The following is a 21,137-nucleotide window of genomic DNA, read 5'->3' as shown; positions in this document are numbered from 1 at the left end:
TGGTAAAGTAATTGTGTTTCTATTAGACCTCTTACTAAAATCGCACATGTGTGCAGTATTGATATGCTGAATGTCACTTTCTAACCCGGATTAATAACTGTATAATGATTGATATGTATATCGTAATCGTCTTTTAATTCAGGTGATGCAGCATTATTCTAATATGTTAAATTTAAATGGAAATAAATTGAATTATGTATTAATTTTTCCTGCTTGTTGTGTAATAAAATAAAGAAAAGGCAAAAAATGTATTAATTTGAACCAAAAACTGTAATTTTGACTGATCGTAAGCCTCAGCCGGTTTTTCCACACCAAAGGTAGCAGGAATGGTCTGGTTTTCGATGAGACACGACCCAAATTTTATTACTGTACAAGTCCGGTAAGAGACTTTTACACATCCGTGATCTGGTTAGTTTGTGTTGATAATTTCCTGCTAACATAACCACCAACGACGTATGTTAAGTTATATTAATATATTATATATTATATATAATAACCATGAAACTATTTTAGAGATTCGTGAATAATCTGGAAAATCCACGAGTCTTGCAAATATATAATGTATGCCTCTCAATGTTCTTTAAAATCAAATCAGCATCAGTAGGCATATCCATAGAATAAACATATTCGCAATCTAAGGTGAGTTGTCATTTATTTTGCTTAGAATTTGTCGTAGATTTAATTATGTATAGAAGGTTGTCTGTTTCTTTTGTCCGTTTCAGAAACATTGTAAATCAATAATCGTGTTTGAATTCATGATTTATGCTGTTATAGGTAAAACGGAATTGGGATGAATAGGTTAAACAAGTATACCTAGAAAATAATACTGTAAAAGTAACCCTCTGGAAAAGATATAGATACAAAACTTTACGAGTCAAAAAGGTACTTAGTCGATGAGTTTCTGCAGGCGACTGTGGCTATTACTTACAGTGGGGGAGTGGGGAGTGCCTACTCTCATGTTTAGTTCGATTTCTCTCAATTGAATAGACCTATGAATTTGCTATAATTATATACTATTAATTATTGTCTTTCACAGGTAACAAAATGATGATTACATCCCAACTTTTGCCAATATGTGTGTTCATTGGTTCAATAATAACCTGTTCAGTTAACATACACGGTTTAAATGAAAATCATGCGATTGGTTGGCTTCATAACGGTGAACTGATAATGCTAGGTGGAGAAACCATCATTGACCGATACCGGGGACGTGTATCTACCTCTACCGAAACTATTGAAACTGGACTCCACTGGGAAATGTTGGAGATACGTGATACTGGAGAGCTCGATTCTGGCATATACTCGGTGGTGGTCTTTGATCGGCTGGATAATGGTACGCTGCATCACGTGGCAGATGGAGAAGCAGGTGAAGTCAATATAGTTAATTTAGAGCCAACAGTGATTCAACGAGTTCAATTTTCCCTTCCATGAACCTGAAATGTATTTTAAGAATTAGAGGGTTCGGAAGTCTTGAAATGCCGGAAGGAAATGAATAAAGAAACAAAACGTACAAGATCTTTTTTCAAACGGTTCAAGTGTTAACAAATTAACGATTTGAAAAACTTTTGATAACATATAGAAAGTTACATTAGGCCTATTACACAAAATGTCTAATCTGTCAAGTGTTGTAACTGTAAGCCTAATTAGTCGATTTCCTAAGCAGCAGTGTCCGCACAAAGTTACCAAAGTTAAAAACTAAAGTAAATTTATGTAGTGTTTGTTTTATAAATAAAATTAATTGATTTTAAACGGTTAAGATGAGGAAATCTGAAAATGAGTACAAGCCGACAAGATTCGAACCCGAAATCTTGTATTTGATGTACAGACATTCTACCATTAGACAATACAAATTGTAGAACATCCATTAATAAACACATTCGATCCTATTTAGTGACCCATATTATTTCGAGGGCCAGAAGTGAAAAGACGGACATACAGAAACTTTTTATTATTAAGAAGAGTTTAGTAGCGCCATCAGTGATTGTACGCTTCACTGCACAGAGCAGTGAAGCATGTAATAAAATGTAGTGACGCGTGGTTACGTGATATGTTTGTTTTTGTTTTGCATCTCTTTTATCTTATGTATACACAAACACAGTTTACTACAATTTAGATGAAAATTATGAAAGATCATCCAACATTTTAATTCTATTTTAAAACATTCAATGGGTTCAATAAAACATTAATTTTAACTAAAAAATAAAAGTGTTTGTCGAACCTAAAACAGAAGAAGAGATGAACCAATCAGTGATAATATGATACGCTTCACTGCATACTGTGAAGTGAGGCGTGTAATTAAATGCAGTGAAGCGTGGTTACGTGTTGTTTTGTTTTGTGAAATGTGGGAAATTGATGATGTGTAATTAAGTACTACAGCAGTATATGAGACAGCCATTGCGGGATGATTTCTTTGATTTTGTTTAGTTTATTTTTATTAACTTTGGGTTTGGTATGTATGACTGCAATAGTTTGTAAATATCTTGTAGAATGAGGCACCTACCACACAAAGACAGGATTGCATTTGCTTCCTACCTACCACACCAGTAGTAGGCCTAGCCTACAGTAGGCCTAGCCTAGGCCTAGTACTATATATATAGGCCTAGCTAGGCTAGTAGTAGTAGTACTAGTTAGTACTTGCTTGGCCTTAAAACTTATATCTGGCATAATTTAGTGTTAAATGGTCATGCACGGCTGCGGTGTGCAAAAATGCCAGTCAGGGTAGGCCCTAGCTCTAGCTTGAGGGATCCAGGAGTGATTCAGTCTGACCTATTTATTATTAACAATAAACATAGTCTAGCCTAGGTCTAGATGTACGTATGTGGCACCCATCATAGGCATAATGTTATGCGCAGTTTGTACCCGAATCAAACGTTTTCTAAATTGTATACTATATAGGCCTAGTAGTATTTTGATACAAAATTACAATAGAATTTTAAATAATGAAACTTTTCAATGTTCATGACGTTACTGTCAACCCTTCACTTCATTCCAACTAGGACACAGCGCAAAAATGTAAGCACAGCGCAAGTGATTTAACCAACAATCTTAACTGACTTTATTGATGAATTGTCATTTATCAATTCGCTTACGTTGCATCTACGTCTATGAGGGAACCAAGGTTGATAAATATGCCCTGATTTGACAAAAAGTGGGTGATGTGCCCAAATATGGTAGTGATATGATCGTGTCCATATATGGGCACATCACATTTTTTTGTGACATAAAGTTTGATAATGCTTTAGACCTACTGTAAGTACACTCTTGAACATTCCAATTATTGTAAAGACACCTTTATACTATATTGAGAATTAAAGATTGAATAGCTAATTTTTTGTTTCATTCAGAGTAACAGTAATATACTTGAAAATGATGACACTTTAACTGTGCTTGTTGACACTGATAGATTAAAGCACAATTTTGTAAAGGTTTTGCAACCACCTGAATTTCTAACACCAGAGACATGGATCGAGGTGGAATACAGATGTTCAAAAGATTCTACAGTCGGTATCGAACTTGTCGCTACCACTGACTATCAAACAGAAACCACAATTTATCGCAAACATTTTCCGTGTAATCGTAAGTTCGACAGAGCCAGAAGAAGACTTCTAAAGTTATCGACAGCAGACAGTGTGCTATATAGACGAGACTACCTTTTGAAAAAATCTCACAATATTTATAACGTTCAATTACGTGGTTGGCTTTTGAGTAAAAAGGACCAACGACGTATATCTGGGAATTACTATCGTTCCAGTGCGAGAGTTACGTACCCAATAACAACACGCTCACCTTATTCAAGACCCAGGCGGAGTGTGTATCAAATCACATCAGTTTGTTTACCATGGTTATCTCGGATGCTGGTGAAATATTTAAATGATAAATATTTGTTAGAAGAGTGTAAGGTAGAACCTGGTAAGTAATGTTGCTGTAGCACTAAAGCATGGTTTCCAATTTTGGTGTATTTCATAATTTATATTTTTCTGCAACAAATTTAGATAAGTAAATGTGTAAACATTTTCTGTTGCAATTAATCAACTACCCCTTTTTATTTTTTCCATTGTTTTAAACACATTGTGTAATTTTATAAAACAAGGGCTTATTTATCTATTCTTCTATACATTTTTTTGTATATATTTATTATCTTAATGTAACTAGTTTTTAGTGGGCCTTCTATCACAAGCTCCTTGGGGTTTCTTTCATCTTCTTTACAATTTTACTCCTTTTTGTTGTTTTAAGAGATGAATAAAGAAATTGATTTGATTCTGGTGGATGAACACGTCTTCTTGGATAACCACTTTCAAAATTGAAGTCTCATATGGCTTATGTGTACTTTAAAGAACCCAGTGCGTTATGATAACTTTAAATGAAAAGTTTTCTCATTTTAGAATAAACCTCTGTCTACAGTATCAAACTTTATGTAATGTGCCCATGTACAGTACTGTTATGGACATGATGATGTCATATCACTACCATATTTGAGCATATCACTAGTTTTGATAGTGTAGACAGAGCTTTAGGATTTTATCAATTTATTGTTAGATCTGAAAATGATTAATATGCACATACTAAATGATACAGTTCTATCTTTACAACATAATGAAAACAATTAAAGTTTATTAGTATCTGAACAAAATTGAACATTCATCAAGAATTGAATTAGCAATTATTTAAATTTATGAGCATATTTGTCTGTACAATTGAATAGTGTACAAAAATCAATATTCCTAAGCTGCATATGACATCTGTTGCATGAATATGAAATAGTACCAGAACAAAATGCTTTTTTTCATCTCAAACTGACTATAAAATGTGTACAAATCAATAATTAACCAACCCTCCTGAATTAAAGATATATTGTTCCCTGAAAAAAAATGGGTTTTTTTGGTTAAATATATTTTAATGTCACATAATAGTTTAACCAAAAAAAATATTTACCTGAAAAAATTAAAAAAAAAAATTTACTGCCAGCCAATGGTTTTTTGGTTGAATTTAACCGTTTATTTTGTCATTTTATAAGTGAAACATTATTTTTTCGGTTTTTTTTTTCTATGAAAGTGATTAACTTTGTTAAAATTACAAAATGGCCTATTCAAAGTCTGATTTTATTAAACTTCATTTTTCATGTTTTTGGTGGAAACCTTTACATCTTTAAACATACATTTCTAACTGTTTCACTGTTATCCATTTCCCTTGTGTGTCAGACCTGCCTTGCTTTTTATTTCTTTTCTGTTGTTTTGGGCTTTGCTCCCCTCCCCTACCCCCACCTCCTTTTTTATGTGTTTTAGATTTATATTTTTATATATTTCAAATGTTATCATTTTATGTAAAAATCAATTGCAATTCAGTTTTACTGTGAAGATTATTTTTATAATAAATATACCATTATGAATGTATGAATTTTTCTTGCATGTATTTTCATTATATGCATTTATATCTCTTGAACCCTGTACTTTCATTATTTTAGAAATAGTAGACCTGGTACAATTTCCTTTGGCTCTGACTGGATTGTTTGCTGGTATAAGTAAAGATGTTCCTTCGTTTTCTGATCGCATTCTTCGTCACCAAGTTCAGTCTTCAAGAAAAAATCCAAGGTAAAATATATGATTAAACGAAGAAAGTTTATGGTAATGGGCTTTCAGAGTTTACTGGAAAGATTTTTAACTATATTTTAAAAGGGAGGAGGTGACAGTGTTAAGCTCTGTCTGCACTATCAAACTAGTTTAACAAAAAATAGTGTGATACCAAATATAGTAGTGCTTTTTTTTGGCACATAAAGTTTGATAGTGTAGACAGAGCTTTAATGCAATGTAATTAATTTGTAAGTTGTGAGTTCATAAAGAACAACAACAACACCTTGTACACGTGTAGCGAATATTTGCACATGATAGAAGATCAATCAGTATGGTTATATCTTGTGATTGCTTCCTGAATTTTCTACAGTATAGTCTGAAAGGAAAGTAAAGCTTTGGTTTGTAATTTTGCATCAACGTTTGCTACTCACTTTTAGCCAGATAGTTTGAGTGATTTCCTGTTGCCCGCTAAAGGTGTAATTTCTCCCAATTGTTTTGAAATTTACCATTAAGCTCTACTACGATTCCACTTTTGATTTAACTACATGCACAAATTGTCTACAATGCGTATGTGGCATATACCACACTATTTTAAATAACGCCTAGGATATATTAACATTGTAGCATACTCTATGGTTTAAACGATGCCAAACCATAGAGTATGCTAAAGTCAACAGATATTTCATTTTTACAAGGTGAGACTCCCTATATCCTACACATTAACAAATTATTTATCTGCAAAATTATATCTACTTGTGATAATATTAATCAACACACTTGTGTTCAGAATTAGAACAAGACTGTAACTACTTTATGTTTTCAGTTTGATAAATAAACTTAAATTAAGTGGATTTAAATTGGAGACACTTAATTTTTGGCATACAGTAATTCATAAATTCAATTATGTATCAAGATATGTGGTGCCAGTAATTTTCTGAAACTCCTTTACGTACAAAGCGGAATCAGACTAATTTTTCTACGTAATTGCAAGATATTCAGCATCTTTTTTTCTTTTCTTTTTTATTTATGGAAAAATATAATGAGTAGTATAATGCTATGATTTGATAATTTCTACTGCAGAAGGAAACTTGTATCTTTGTATTTTTATTAGATTTACATTCGTCATGTACATATACATGCTGAATCATTGTAAACACAGCCTCTGCAGCATCATGCACAGAAAGACGCACTACACAAATGCCTACGTCACACCCTTAATCTTTGTCAACAGTGAAGGTATTGTTTTGTTATCTTAATATCCAGCACCATGTTTAAACTGATTTATAGTATCCTTCCATTATTATCATTATGTATGTTTATACCACTTTATATAGTACTGTATTATAGTATTTTTATACTATAAACTCTGTCACCGACTTCACAGCAGTGCTATAAGCAATTTCTTGTTAACCCAGGCGCTCAAGAGTTAAGAAGCCCCAACGTGAGCAGTCCCTAAGAAGCTCCTTCGGAAGGCCCCGTAGGAGTGCTAAACCAAGGGCCTTTTCCCCCTGCATTACGCCAATGCTTGTGTGTGTTATTATTGTCAATGTATCTCAATGTTTGTTGCTTGCAGGCCAGGTTCATGTTCAAGGAGTTATGGAAAATGGTCAAGCTCACAGCATGTTGACGATAGCAAAGATACCAGTTGGTCAATGGGTTAGAATTGTTTATGTACAGGACAAAAGAAAGGTTTGTTTTTTAATTGAATACTATTACAAAATTTTGAAAGTTACAGAAGTTTGGTATGCCAAAATAAAATACAAATGTACAACATAATTAAATAAATTAAAAAATACATGTGTTTTCACTTTACCATGAATGTCGTTGTTGTAGCCTAGTATACTATTTCATAGACTGTTTTGATACTGCCTTCCATACAAACTAACACAAACTCACAATTATTCTTTTATTTTAGTGGTCACTGACGTTTAACTATGGTCAGAATTTTGAAAATGTTTCAAAATCAAGTGCATCATTTCCAAGAAGGTTACTATATGATGATCAAGATGCATTCATCCACATTGGGGGCAGCAAACCGGTCGTCTCATTCGAGGGTTACGCAGCACATGTAAAGCTTTGGCGATTGAGAGCATTAGAAGCTGAAAAAGTATTATTATGTTTATTTTAAGTAAAATTAATATTGCCCTTAAAGAGTTAATGTGTATCCTATGTGAATGGCAATTTGAAGTGAAAAAGCAGTACTGTAGCCTACAGTACAAGTATCACTGTGGTAGCCTACAGTGCAAGTATCACTGTGGTAGAACATGAATTTGACTCTTTTGTGCATAAAAATAACTGTAAAGTAGAGGCACAATTTTATGTTTTATCACTATGGCCAATCCCTATTCAGGGAACATCCATATTAAGAGACACTTGGTTTGTACAATAAAAGTGTCCTCGTTTATAGAGGTTCTAATGTACTTTTTTGGGTGTGAAAAAAGGTTGCTGGCATTTTTGTCAAATAGATCATTATTGATTAAGAATAAATTTACCATATACTAGGCATACATGATTATAAATGACTATACATGTTGAAATGATCATAAAACATTGTATTGAAATTGATTATAGATTAAGTTTGTAGAAGAGGATGAGCTGATGAATGGCATCCAGGTACAAGTTGAAAAATGTCAACGATTCAAAAAGAAGATGAACTCTTTAGTCAGTAATTATCAACACATGATGCAGTATTACATTAAACAGAGTGAGTTTTTACCTTGATTTACCTTGACCTTTAGACTATAAACCTTTTAAGGTTTGTGAGTCCCTCTTTGAACATCTTGGTTATATGGCTCAAACTTTAGGTTGTGGGTTTTCCAGTTAAATTATTGATAGAGGATGCATTTACTATATGATATGGCAAACTATTCAATCATTTACTGCAGATATTGAAAAGAATTTCTGTACAACACCACTCACAAAGTTTATGAGACTTGTTTCTGTAGAGCATTTTTATGTTTGTCATGTACTGTCAGGTTGCTACCTAGTGTGGGCAGGTATCTTTTTTTGTGTTGAATGAAACTAATATCAATAGGTATCAAAACAACCTGGTTCCAATTCTTTCTCTGCCAAGCGCCACCACCTAAACCTTTAATTATTCTGTATCTTTGACGTACAAACACCATTGCTGGTTATCACGTATGTATGTATCTGTTTGGTTCTACACTGTAAATTGTATTTGCACATTATTATTATTATAGAATCTTCACATCGCTATGAATACAGTTTAAGTATAAAAGAGCCAGTTCAGCCATATTGTAAAGTTTGGGCGTACAAGCCAAATCCCAAATACAAGATTGTTAGTGGAATTCTGAAGCGTTTTGTTTTGGACAAGCCATGTGATCAAATAGACCAGCGAACATGTGACTATGACTTGCTGTATGACAAAACAGAAATTGGAAGAAAATTGTTTGAGCAGGCTACAAAAGTACTGGTAAGTTTAATGGGACTTTTCTAAATACAAGACTTCTGTCAGCCACCAATTAAAAAGAGCCTAGAAATACTTCAGATACCATTATAAATAATGCAGTTTAGACTTCAGTGGAAATCAACCTGATCTAGATAGTCACTTAATCTAACTTTATCGTTTTGTAGGATATCAAACTTAATAATCAATCATGCCATTATTCTTATCTTTTACAGACAGTACACTTGAGAGATATCTCTGTGATGGTCCATCCATTGGAACAGGCCAGTTGCTATGGATACCATAGAGCAACTCATATGGTGGCTATTATGTACTCTGAAGGACTTGGAGCAAGAGTTGATGTAACTAAGGTGATTACAAAATAAACATTACTGTGCCCGCAGAAGCATTCAGCATTATGTCTGTTCAGACTTTTTTTGTATTTATTAATTTGACAGTTATGGGATAAATATTAAAATAATAATTGTTTAGTTGTATTCTTTCTCCTAATAATATATTTTATGTGGTTATTTTTCAGTCATTGATCCTTGAACTTGCTGGTGCACAGGGCAAAGGTCGACTTTCAGCAATGGCTCTGGGTTCCCAGCATTCCCTTGGGCAGCATGGATTACCGCTAGACTATGATTATGCATTCTGTAAGTGGAAATATTACAACATTCATTTTTTTTTCATTTCATTTATTTTTCGTCAAGACAGAAACAAAACATAACAAAAACCTGTGACGGGATTAAACAGAAGCAAACTGAATTTCTGTATAAATTTTCTCCGCCGTCACGGAGATTGATTGTCTTAACTTTAGACTTCTTTACCCACTATTTACCTAAATTTTTAACAATAGATAAAACAAAATGTAAATTAAAAAGTAGAGAAGCTGTTAATGAAATTGGCCTTTTTTTCAAAATAACCTATAGATTATTATAAATTGGTTGCCAAGGAAACTAGTGCAGATCGGGAAAAGCATGATTCTGGTTCGGTGAGTTTTATATATTTTTTTATTTAAACATTTATCGACTTATCGGCCCAATTTAATTTAACTAGTCCCAAATCCTTTGATACCAGAGATATTGTATGTTTTCTTCCTGATATTCTAAATGATAAAATCTTTTTCTCACTATACCAACTACTCTTTCTGTCAACCCTAAAGCTCTGTCTACACTATCAAACTAGTTTGACAAAAATGTGTGATGTGCCCAAATAAATCCATATATGGGCACATCACATTTTGTTGTCACATACAGTTTGATAGTGTAGACAGAGCTTTAGAATTCCCTGTTTATTAGGTTTAAAATAAAAATTAAGGTGTTTTCGTTGATCGACCCCTTTTTTCAATTGATTCTATACTTAAGCAACACAACAATATTAACCTAAACCTAATATCATTAACATTCTTCGCTTCACAACTCTCTAGATTTATACAGAGCATATAAGGTTGACGGACACTGCAGCTCTAAAGACACAGTCAGGCGAGAAGGGTGATTATTTCTTATGGCTTAAGTACCAGGCAAAGCATGGTATGGCAGATGCTCAGGTATTGGGATTGGTATAGCTCGGTGTACGCATGTCATTATTAAGGAGCTTTCAAACTATATCATGTCAATTCATTATGCACATGCAAAGATACTGCGACATGTGTCCTACATCAATTGACATGGCCTAGGTTGATTGTTGGTGGTCGCATATTGATAGCCCACTAAATGATAATAATTTTAATAACAATAATTGATAACTTTAACAATAATAATTGATAACTTTAACAATTAAGATAGTGAAATGTTTTTATAACTGTTTTGTTTTTTTTTATGATGGTTTTACTACTTTTATGAATGTTTTATTCATTTCTTTTGTTTTACCCATTGGGTTATTTTACTGCAATAAACAATACATTATTTTAAAAATTTTAAAAAGAACACCTTCTCTTATGCATCCATTTTCTTTCTGCATGTACACATTTTATCATGATTATTTTAATGTTAAACATTTAAATTAATACCTTTATGTTCCTTAGTTATTGAGTATTTATGCAACCCAGTCAATCCATTTTTTGTTAAGCTTTTGATTTTGCATCCTCATTAACACTGATTTTAAATTCCCATGGAATCGCTCCAATTCAATCATTTTAGGGTGTTATTTTCTTCTGTTTATTAAATCTTTTTCAAAATATTAGGTCCATCTAGCTTTTCCTGTGTTAAAAACTCTGCTCTCTGCAGTCTTTGTTTTCATGATGCCCCACTCGACTACACAGCTGTTAATTGAGTCATAATAATAATAGTCATTCTTCGCACACTTAGAAACACAGAATGACTAACTTGATAGCTGAGTTATTGAGTGAAACACATGGAATCGAAAACTCCCTAATTAAACTCCCAGCTGCGTTCTTCCATTATGCGTTCTTCCATTATGCAAATGATGTGTCTTTGCGACTCTTGTATGTTTTGAACACCTATAATATAATGCTCATGTTTCGAGTCAAAAATCAAAAGCTTTTGAATATGCATGAACCACTTTCCCAGCATGAGTTTTCCTCAATTTCCCCTTTCTTTTCCCTCCTCTCAGGGTGAGCTAGCTCGTATTCTGTTCTGGGGACAACATGGAATTGAGCGTGATGTAGCCGAGGCTGCTCAATATTATAGGTTACATGCCGAGAATAGTCCACTAAATGCGGCTGCTCAGTTTAATTATGGTATTATATTAACAAAGGTAACGTTATGTGCCTGTTTTCTGTTTTTTAAATATACGTGTAATTCAAACACGTTCTTATAACCTTTCCTCCCACACACACAGAATGATTTTATACTTTGATAGACATTGAATGATTTAATTTTTTATATTTTGGTTTGAGGGTTTTTTTATTTGTTGCAACATTACATTTTTGTTAAAATGAATTGATCCTAAATGAATTTTACTTTGGACGCTGCTACCACCAGTCAAACGTTGCAAGGATGCTATTCTGGGGGTCTCAAGGTGTACCACGTAACATGGAGGCTGCTGTACACTATTATGAAATGGGTGCACTAGAGCACCCTGACAATCCAATAGCTCTATATGACTATGGAATAGTGCTCATGCGGGTGAGATAGTTATTTGAACTGAAACATTATTTTGATAACAAAACTTTAAGCTTAACACATACTTTCAACAGTTTTAATATATATTTTTGTTGTAACATATATATATATGTCCAATTAAAGTTTTTCATAAATTGAATAAATTTTATACCAAACATGGTTAAATATATCAATATTATATTTATCTCTTTTATTTATCAAAAACAATTTTTAAAAGTTTATGTATATGTTGATAAAAAGTTTGCAGTACACCACATGTGATTTTGAAACAAAATGTTGAGTTTCTCGACAATTTGATCAATATGCTTCAATCATGGAGGTATAAAATGTTATACCTCCATGCTTCAATCGTCCACACTTTTTCGCCCTGAAAACCTTCAAACAATATGAGTTTAGACATTGTAATTTCTATGAATTTTCAACTGAATAACAAGTTCTGTAGACCTATATTACCATCTGTTTCTTGTAGGGACAAGGTGTGAAGAAAGACCGAAAAAAGGGAGTTGAACAACTGAAGAAGGCAGCTGACTTGGGGCACTCACCCGCTATGACCGCTCTAGGCTGGTATTATCTTAACATTGAGCGCAAAATTGATATTGCCATCCCATACTTTGAGATGGCTGATGCTATGAATGACAAAGATGCAGCGCACAACCTTGGCTTTCTTTATCAACATGGAATGTATCCTGATCACCCTGTTGACAGAGTAAGATATTGAGATATATATCAATTTACAACCTACAAATATTTCAATATTTTGTAAGCCTAGTAGGCCTTGAATTGTGCCACATTGCATTTGGATATTCACCAGCTCCCTACTATATCTTCCAGCATGAAATCTTTTTGTGTCTTTAATTTGTTACATAGATGTACAGTAGAAACCTTTTTGAGACACAAACTGTAATGGGAGCAGTACCCTGAAACTAAAAGTCTTCATTACAGTTTTTGTCCTGTTTCCGGTTCCCGTGTTGTCCTGTTTTCTCCTGTTTTCTTTTTTAGTTTTTATGGGCTGCCTTATACAAGCTTCGCTTTTTTGGAATGTTGCCCCTCTTATTTTAATCATATTTACTGTTAATTTTTATTTATTATGAAATTATAAGAGAAATATATGTTACTTTGATTGATTGATTGAGATAAACTATTAACACTACTATTCAGGGGACACTCCTTATTAAGGTGTCCCCTTATTAGAGGTTACTGTAGCGTTTAAACTTTGTTCACCTATAGGCCAAAGGTTTTGAATATCATTTAAAAGCAGCAGCAGCTGGTCATATTGAGTCATCCATCACAGTAGCCACCACATTCAATGAAGGCCATGAGAGTATGCAGAGAAATAGCTATCATGCTATGCTGTAAGTAATACTGGCTTTTACTAACTTCATCATAAAGTTACAATAGGGAAAAGTGAGATTACTCTGCTTACGGTATGCATGCATCTGGGTGTATGTGTAAAATTAAAGAATTTCATTGGTTGACATTCTGTACAACAATGAAAATGTAGTTTTTGCAAACGTCATAGAGAAGAAATCAAAGATAATCTTGTCTTATTTTGTATGATAAATCTGCTTTGCTATTAAAAGACTATATTGTTACTGAAGACTTCTGCAACGTCCTTCCAACATATACATCATACATAGATACTTCAGAATTTCAATCATATCTTAGTTACAAGAAATTTCAATAATGTTTACAATTTTATTTTTACTCATTTAATTTTGTTAAAATTTATTTAATTTTGTATACACAGATGGGCACGCTACATTGCTTTCTTGAATCCTGAACTTGGAATTGTGTTACGAAAAGGTCTTGATGGTTATTTTGATGGTGATTGGTATGTCTGTATCGGATACATTTCCAAACTGCTCAATTTTAATATAGATTTCCAGTTGACATAGGAATTAAGGTAATAAATGCATTTTCTTTGCAGGTCTGCAGCATTTGTTTACTACATCATGGCAGCTGAAACAGGCCTAGAGGTAGCTCAATACAATATGGCTTACCTATGTGAAGAGAACTTTGTAAGTAAAAACTGACACTTATCTAAATTCTAGTATGTACTACCAAGCTTGTAAAGTCTGTGGTGCCTGTCTACAGTTAAATCCATCTGCAGGATCACTTGCCTACAAAGCTGTTATGTGATTCGCTGAACAAACTTCAGTAAACTAGTTTGAAGGTGCAGTTTTTTTGTTCTACTCTTTTCCTGGCAAACTCTGATTTTGCTCGAGTTTCCAAATTTAAATTTTCAAGTATAGGCTCCAGACTAATTTCACAGTTTTACTCCAGTTGTTTAAGAGACACTGACTGGCCAAAACTGATTTCCAGAAAGTCTTTACTATTTGCTCTAGTCAGGATTAACATGGAGTTTAATTTCATTTTAACACTTTTTAGGATGGTCTTGCTAGCAGTTTTATTAAAAATGAGTGTACATGGAAATATTATAATTTATCAAGCATTGGAGAAAACCCTTACCCAGAATGTGAGTTTTGCAATGTTATAATCATTAAAAAATAAGAAAACATTAGTTATTTTTTAAGCATACCAATTTCTAATTTCCAGTTTAGTTAAATATATGTATTATTTCTCTTCATTATAAGCTCAAATCAAGATGGGTGATTATCATTACTATGGGTGCTTAGGCCAACAAGACATTCCAGCAGCTGTGGAGATGTATTCCAGAGCAGCCTCCGCAAATGAACCACAGGTAGGATAGCCTAAGGTCATACTTGCTGGTTTAAAATTACAATAATTAAAGATTTGCATGGTGAATAAGCACTGTTAGGTTTTCGGTACAATGGTAGCATAACAACCAAGGTATTCTCAACAATAATTTATTTCCTTTTTAAAATACATGGTGTACCGCAAACCTAACTTAGGTTAAAGATTATTCAATTTTAGTGAAGTGTCATTTTGCAATAACCTATGCTGCCTTTTTTCATTCTGTAGGCTTTGTTCAATTTAGCTTACCTAGTTGAGGAAGGTGTAAATATTAACCAAAGTACTTTGACCAACTTAAAAATAAACATTCCATCTGGTAACAAAACGGGTATACTTGTGAATCTGTATCAGAGGTAAGACATTTATTTAACTGTACATTACTATACTATATTATAAAGGAAACCCATGCATTTTGTTATGATTATTTTATTATATTTGGCTTGTACTGGGGTAGACCTCTACTCTTCCGAAACATGCACTGGGTTCTTTAATGTGCACACAAGCCAGATATATACGATGATTCTCCAAGTTAAATTTCTTATCCGAGAAGACTTGTTCTACTACCAGTTGGTCAAGAAGTGCCTTGACTGCTGCTAGGTCATTGTCTCTTATTATAATGACACATTTCTGGCATAGGTAACTCTTCTTCAAAGCCCAGACTGCTATCTTTTCCTTAAAATCCCAAAAGATTTTTTGTCCATACTTTAAAATGCTTTCTGACACCCATACCCAGATATTGTGTGCAATTTGCCAATGCTGAGCTAATATTCAAATGGCAAATAAGTGTCATTTTTAATGTTTCTCCATTTCTGACTGAATGTAGGTGCAGAGATAGTGGCCGAGATGAATCTTACTTACCTTGTGGCCTAGCCTTACTCAGAATACAATTTTTAGATACATACAACAGATTCAAAACCATCATGAAGGTAAGTCCTTTTTGACGACCCTCAGCTCTGTCTAGACTATCAAAAAAAGTGTGATGTGCCCTAATATTAAAGTTATATAATAATAATATACTGGATTCATAAAGCACCTAATGCTGTAAAACACTGTACATAAATTATTACCATTTATGGATCAAACACGTATGGAAACATACTCTCATAATGCAGCTAGTAATCAACCTTTGACCTTACCATATATGGGCACAGCACATTTTTGGATAATTAGTTTGCAATTACTCACTCTATTCAAATAACTCTTTACCCAGTGGCGCACAACAAATGTAAAAACACACTTTTTTTTTCCTGTAGTTATCAAGTGCACTGGGCATAACTGCTGTTTTCATGGTTACTTTACTATCAATCGGACATCATTTAAAAAACCGTGAGCAAATTGTTGAAACTGTTTGATGTTAAAATCATGTCATCATTGTTCTTGATTTCGATTGGACATTTTGATAGTAATTTATTTTTTACCAATGTTTGGAAGGACACTCTTCTAACTATCATCTAACAAGTTTTGGAGACTGACCATTGGACATTATTAATAAATTAATTGGACAACTTTTCTAACTATCATCTAATGATATTTGAGGCTAAAACTGTGTCTTCCAGTGCATTATATTACTTCATATTTTAACTCAAATTGTCAGTATCTAAAAATACATTTTTTATTTATTTTGTTGTTTTAATTATTACAAAGACATTATATCTTCCATTTATAATAATAATTACTTTCACCTTTAATAATATTTAATATTTAAAAAAATTATATTTAAAGCAACTTATTATTAATTTGTTTAGATAATTATTTTAAATGTCCAGTTTGTGTAATTAATGTTTAAATTTCATGTGCAATACAGTGGTATGTGTTTATATAGAATTTTTTTTTAGATTAATTCAAATTTCAAACATTTTCTTTCTCTTTTATCCCAGAGCCATTTGAAGGCTCTAAAACAACTCTCTGTTTATATCCTATATGTTAATCTTTTAACTGCAGATTTTAATTATTTCTATAAGATTTTAATATTTCTGGTTCAAATCTTGATTGGGTGCTTTTTTCTCATTTTCACAGGTTTCCTAATTTTCACTGTCTATAAATGAATTAATAGATTTCCAGTATATCACTAGGTGTATATTATTATCATTACATTTACCATATTTATTTGAACAAGGCCATATACATGGTTGCAGTCACATGCTCAAATTTGAATTAGTGTTTACTGACCAACCGACCGACATAGTGAGCTGTAGAGTCGCGTTGCACACGACTAATAAACACCAACTTTAGAACATTTTTTGGACTAAATGGTCAAATAAATCTTTTCTTTTTCTCAAACAATACTGTATTACAACATATTTAAATTTGTAGTAGAATGAATTCAAGATTTATAATTTACCAAGGTTTGATAAATTTGTTTACTTTTGATTTTAATTGTGTTGTATTTTTTCATATCTAGGGGAGATTAATTTGATTATACATGTTACCATATTACACTCATAAAAATAAACACCTCCCTTAAATAATTACATTAATGATTATTAATAATTTAATGCATTTGTTGTCAGCCAATCTTCCCGGCCCTGTCAGTGTGGCTGTTTGTCCCCTTCATAATTGTTTCTCCGTTTGTATACTTCTTTCAATAACCGTTTTATGTTCCATCCTCACCTAATTGTGTTTTTTTGTTTTCTATACATTTTTCAAAGAACGTTTTATCCGATACTTACCACAGTACTTATAAGTATAAGCAATAATTAATTTAGTGTATTAGTATTATATGTTTGATTTTTAAATTCTATTTTTCTGATGAAATCTTCCTATATATATATATTTACATTGAAATAAATAAAAGTCATAACTAAAAAACGATTTAGTATTTTGTAATATTTGTTAACTATTATAGCATAACATATTACACCCAAGTACTGTGTTTTACCTTGTCAATCTTGCTAAAACTAATCCATTATCAAAAAATATACTAAAAATAAGTAGAAATAAAAAGATATTAAAATAATATCAATTTAATTCAACTTTTTTAACCATGGAGGCTCAAATCAACTTATGATTGTTCTAACCTGGGCTGAGCAAATATAAAAATACAATTTTAACAATTTTCAACAATATTATGTATGGTATTCTCAATATAGGATTCTCTGAAAATCGGAAACACTAAAAAAAAAACAGACTTTCTTGAGGTTCGAAAGTTCCCATATTCTTTGTACCATTAAAAGCACATTTGGAATACAAGTACTAAACATATTAGACCAGCCCAAGGTATCCGGTATTAGAAAGTTGACTGTACTGTATATATAAAGAATAAATTAATAATAATATCCTGGATTTATATAGCGCCTAATGTTGTGAAACCTCTAAGCGCTGTACATAAACTAATACGAAAAAAAGGGAATTCCAACCATGCCAAAAAAAACCCAAACCGAAGTAAGGGGATGCGCCTTCGTCGCTAACCACGGATCGGTCTAATTGAACCCCGGTCAGCACCAGTTGTGTCTCGGTCATCCCGGACTCAGGCGCCTCCTGCCCTACTAAATTAGATCTAAAACAATCTAAAATTACAATCGTGATGCCAAATAATAACATGATATTTTAGAATGACAGCACAATTAAGGATGGACAATGAAGAACTTCATAAATTTCTTATTAACTCTCCACTCAATGGATCGACCCATGTTTCTTATTCAAGTCTTGGTTATTGTGTAATTTGGTAAGAAACAAATTAATTGGTAAACATTTTTATTTCAATAAAAGAGAATGAGTAAATATTAATAATATATGGCCGATATATCGACGATATTACATTTTTGACAATTCTCTTTATTATTAAGACTATATTTAGAATTACTAGCATTGCATAATGACTCGATTGTTGGTCTGAAAAAGGATGACATTGTATGTACTTTAATTTAAGAAGATATCATTTACACAACAATTTTGAATGAATTAGAAAACCTAAGATTGAGTTTCAGTTTAGTTAACAAGTTAATTAGACATTGATTGCATTGAAGTTATTGTGCGCTGACAGTGTGAGCAGAGGGGTTTTTTAATTCTGTGCTATTCTGTTGTAGTATAGACAAAACTGTGCTGACAGGGGAAACAGAGAGGTTTTTGAATTCTGTCGCTATTCTGTGCTATTTTTATGTAGTATAGATAGAACTGCGCTGACAGGGGAAACAGAGGTTTTTGGATTCTGTCGCTATTCTGTGCTATTTTGATGTAGTTTTTTAATTCTGTTGCTATTCTGTGCTATTTTGTTATAGTATAGACAGAACTGTGCTGACAGTGTGAACAGAGACGTTTTTGAATTCTGTCGCTATTCTGTGCAATTTTGATGTAGTATAGACAGAACTGTGCAAGGTATTGCATTGAAAAGAGTAAGTTCCTTTTACTTTTTGTTCTTAATTTAATAATCATTAGTTTCGAGAAAAGTTTGTCTGAATTGGGCTGACATTTGAAATTTGGTCACTTTTCAATGATATAGTCGCTAATAGCTTGTTTGTACTGGAAAAAATTAAGTAACAATATTACTGGTACCAAAGTAAGCAATTGTTTTTGTTACTGATAACCATACTTCAGGTGAATATATTTTAAATTATAATGATTAAGAGTGCAATTAAAATTGTCTAAAATTGCATGTGGATGTGTGTGTGTGTGTTTGCAATATATATATGCCTCATAACTAAAAAATGTAGATGGTGAAGTATTCTATATTTTTAAGCTCTTAGAGTTTGAGAATTTGTTTTTTTCTTTTTGCAAAAACTCTCCCTCAACCAAAAATGTTCTTGCATTTTGAACGACCAGTTTAAGCAAGTTGACTGGTTTAAAATCATCTAATAAACAATTTTAGAATAAAATGTTAATATAACAACAATGTGTTTAGATTATTTAACGTGTTTTCTAATGTACTTATTTTATTAATTATTTGATTTAAACTATCGTGTTTTCAATAGGTGATATTCAGCTTTTTTCAAGTGGACATAATTCTACAATATGTTTAAACAAAAGCATTTGATTGCGGTGTTCTCTGTCCTGTTTGTTACATTGTATTTATCATCATCATCAGCAGAGGTAAATTCTTTTATAGCATTTCCTGCCAAAAAAAGAAAACCCTTTGAATTTTGAGTATCAGTGGTTATCCAGGATTTCTGAAACAGAGTGCTAATGGTAGTAATATGTTTTCCATTTAATATAAAAATATTATGTAGCGTTTATTTCTCAAAGCATAGAGCAAAGCTTCTAAGCGCTTCACACTGTTACCCCAGTCATTGGATCAAAAACATATGGACAGCTACGTAATGTTGCAGCTAAGTAATCAGCGCAATTGTGTTTGATCTTACCCATTTACACCTGGATGGAGTGAGGCAAACGTAAATAAGTAAATTGTCTTGCCTAAAGAACATAAGCAATGCATTTTGTTAAATGACATCGCTAGATGGTTGGAAAATTTCATGATTAATGGCACTCTCATTTAGCGCGCTAGCAATCAGTAAAATGATCATACTTTTTTTACCAGTAACACACGTATGATTATGTTAGATGCGCATGTTCTGTGTGGGAACTGCCAATCGTTTGATCGTTCACAGAGCTTAGTATTTTGATTTGAGTCTAGGAAAACCGGTTAAATGTATGCTATTTATTTCCTAAATTTAAGGTGTTGGGGGAGGGGGGAGGTGGGCTTGAACCTGCCCCTGTCCACATACAGCTAATACTAATAACCTAGTCTACACCAATATAATAAGATTAGTAAATTGTATTGGAAACATTTTTCTTTTGTTATTTAAGGTGTGCCATTTGTAAACTTTACGATATCACATGGATATGGTTTGGGTGGTTCTGGAAACATTACATTCAATTCAACAGTGGACAATTGCTTAGATGATTGTCGTCAAATGGGTTTTTTTCGAGCCTTCAGATACTACTCCAACAATCTTTGTGAATGTATATTACAAGTTGACGAAGAGTCATTAGTTGTCGTTGATGTTTTTGGTGTTCGGCCTAGTGAGTTTTTCGCAGTTTTTAAAATAAAAAGTGTTGCGTTTCAAATCAGCGCATTTAAAACTATACCATAAGCAAGTATGTTTAATATGTTTATATTAAAGATGTATTGACCCCCTGAAAAAATAATAATTATTTTTTATGTTGAATATGCCATTTAAATGTCACATAATAGTTATCCACTTTGACCAAAAATTAGATAAAATAAAAAATTATTTACCTGAATAAACTGTAATTTAAAGCAAAAAATAGTAAAATTGGCTGCCAGCCAATGGATTTTTGGTTGTATTTAACCATTTGTTTTGTCATTTTATAAGTGAAAACAATATTTTTTGGTTTTTTTTTTATGGAAGTGATTAACTTTATTTAAACTACAAAATACCCTATTCAAAGTCTGATTTAATTAATCTT

The 21,137-nt window shown here is 32.5% G+C and overlaps 1 protein-coding gene across 1 annotated transcript; it reads left to right on the top strand.

The window, feature by feature from the left end:
* The first annotated feature begins 2,363 nt into the window (after positions 1-2,363).
* Positions 2,364-17,528, top strand: LOC144850293 (protein sel-1 homolog 3-like). The gene is made up of 23 exons (XM_078707540.1): positions 2,364-2,449; positions 3,345-3,909; positions 5,462-5,588; positions 6,679-6,803; positions 7,141-7,256; positions 7,483-7,674; positions 8,139-8,271; positions 8,768-9,000; positions 9,210-9,344; positions 9,512-9,629; positions 9,906-9,967; positions 10,403-10,522; positions 11,548-11,691; positions 11,919-12,062; positions 12,529-12,765; positions 13,287-13,411; positions 13,807-13,890; positions 13,987-14,077; positions 14,448-14,535; positions 14,654-14,760; positions 15,003-15,127; positions 15,598-15,700; positions 16,028-17,528. Exons 1-23 carry the CDS (start codon positions 2,402-2,404, stop codon positions 16,124-16,126), a joined length of 3,321 nt encoding a protein of 1,106 aa, XP_078563666.1. The 5' UTR covers positions 2,364-2,401; the 3' UTR covers positions 16,127-17,528.
* Positions 17,529-21,137: the final 3,609 nt, after the last annotated feature.

The sequence above is a fragment of the Antedon bifida genome, chromosome 8 (genome assembly GCF_963402885.1).
Source record: "Antedon bifida chromosome 8, ecAntBifi1.1, whole genome shotgun sequence".
In the NCBI taxonomy this organism is placed as follows: Eukaryota; Metazoa; Echinodermata; class Crinoidea; order Comatulida; family Antedonidae; genus Antedon; species Antedon bifida.
Note: the sequence above shows the minus strand (reverse complement) of the source record. Positions and strands in the feature narration are given on the sequence as shown.

Bases quoted from the DNA above. Each gene is read 5' to 3' on its own strand.
- LOC144850293 (XM_078707540.1), top strand. From the start codon at position 2,402: ATGATTTCTTTGATTTTGTTTAGTTTATTTTTATTAACTTTGGGTTTG. The intron at 6,804-7,140 runs GTATTGTTTTGT...TGTTGCTTGCAG, and splicing joins AATCTTTGTCAACAGTGAAG to GCCAGGTTCATGTTCAAGGA. The intron at 14,536-14,653 runs GTGAGTTTTGCA...CTTCATTATAAG, and splicing joins AGAAAACCCTTACCCAGAAT to CTCAAATCAAGATGGGTGAT.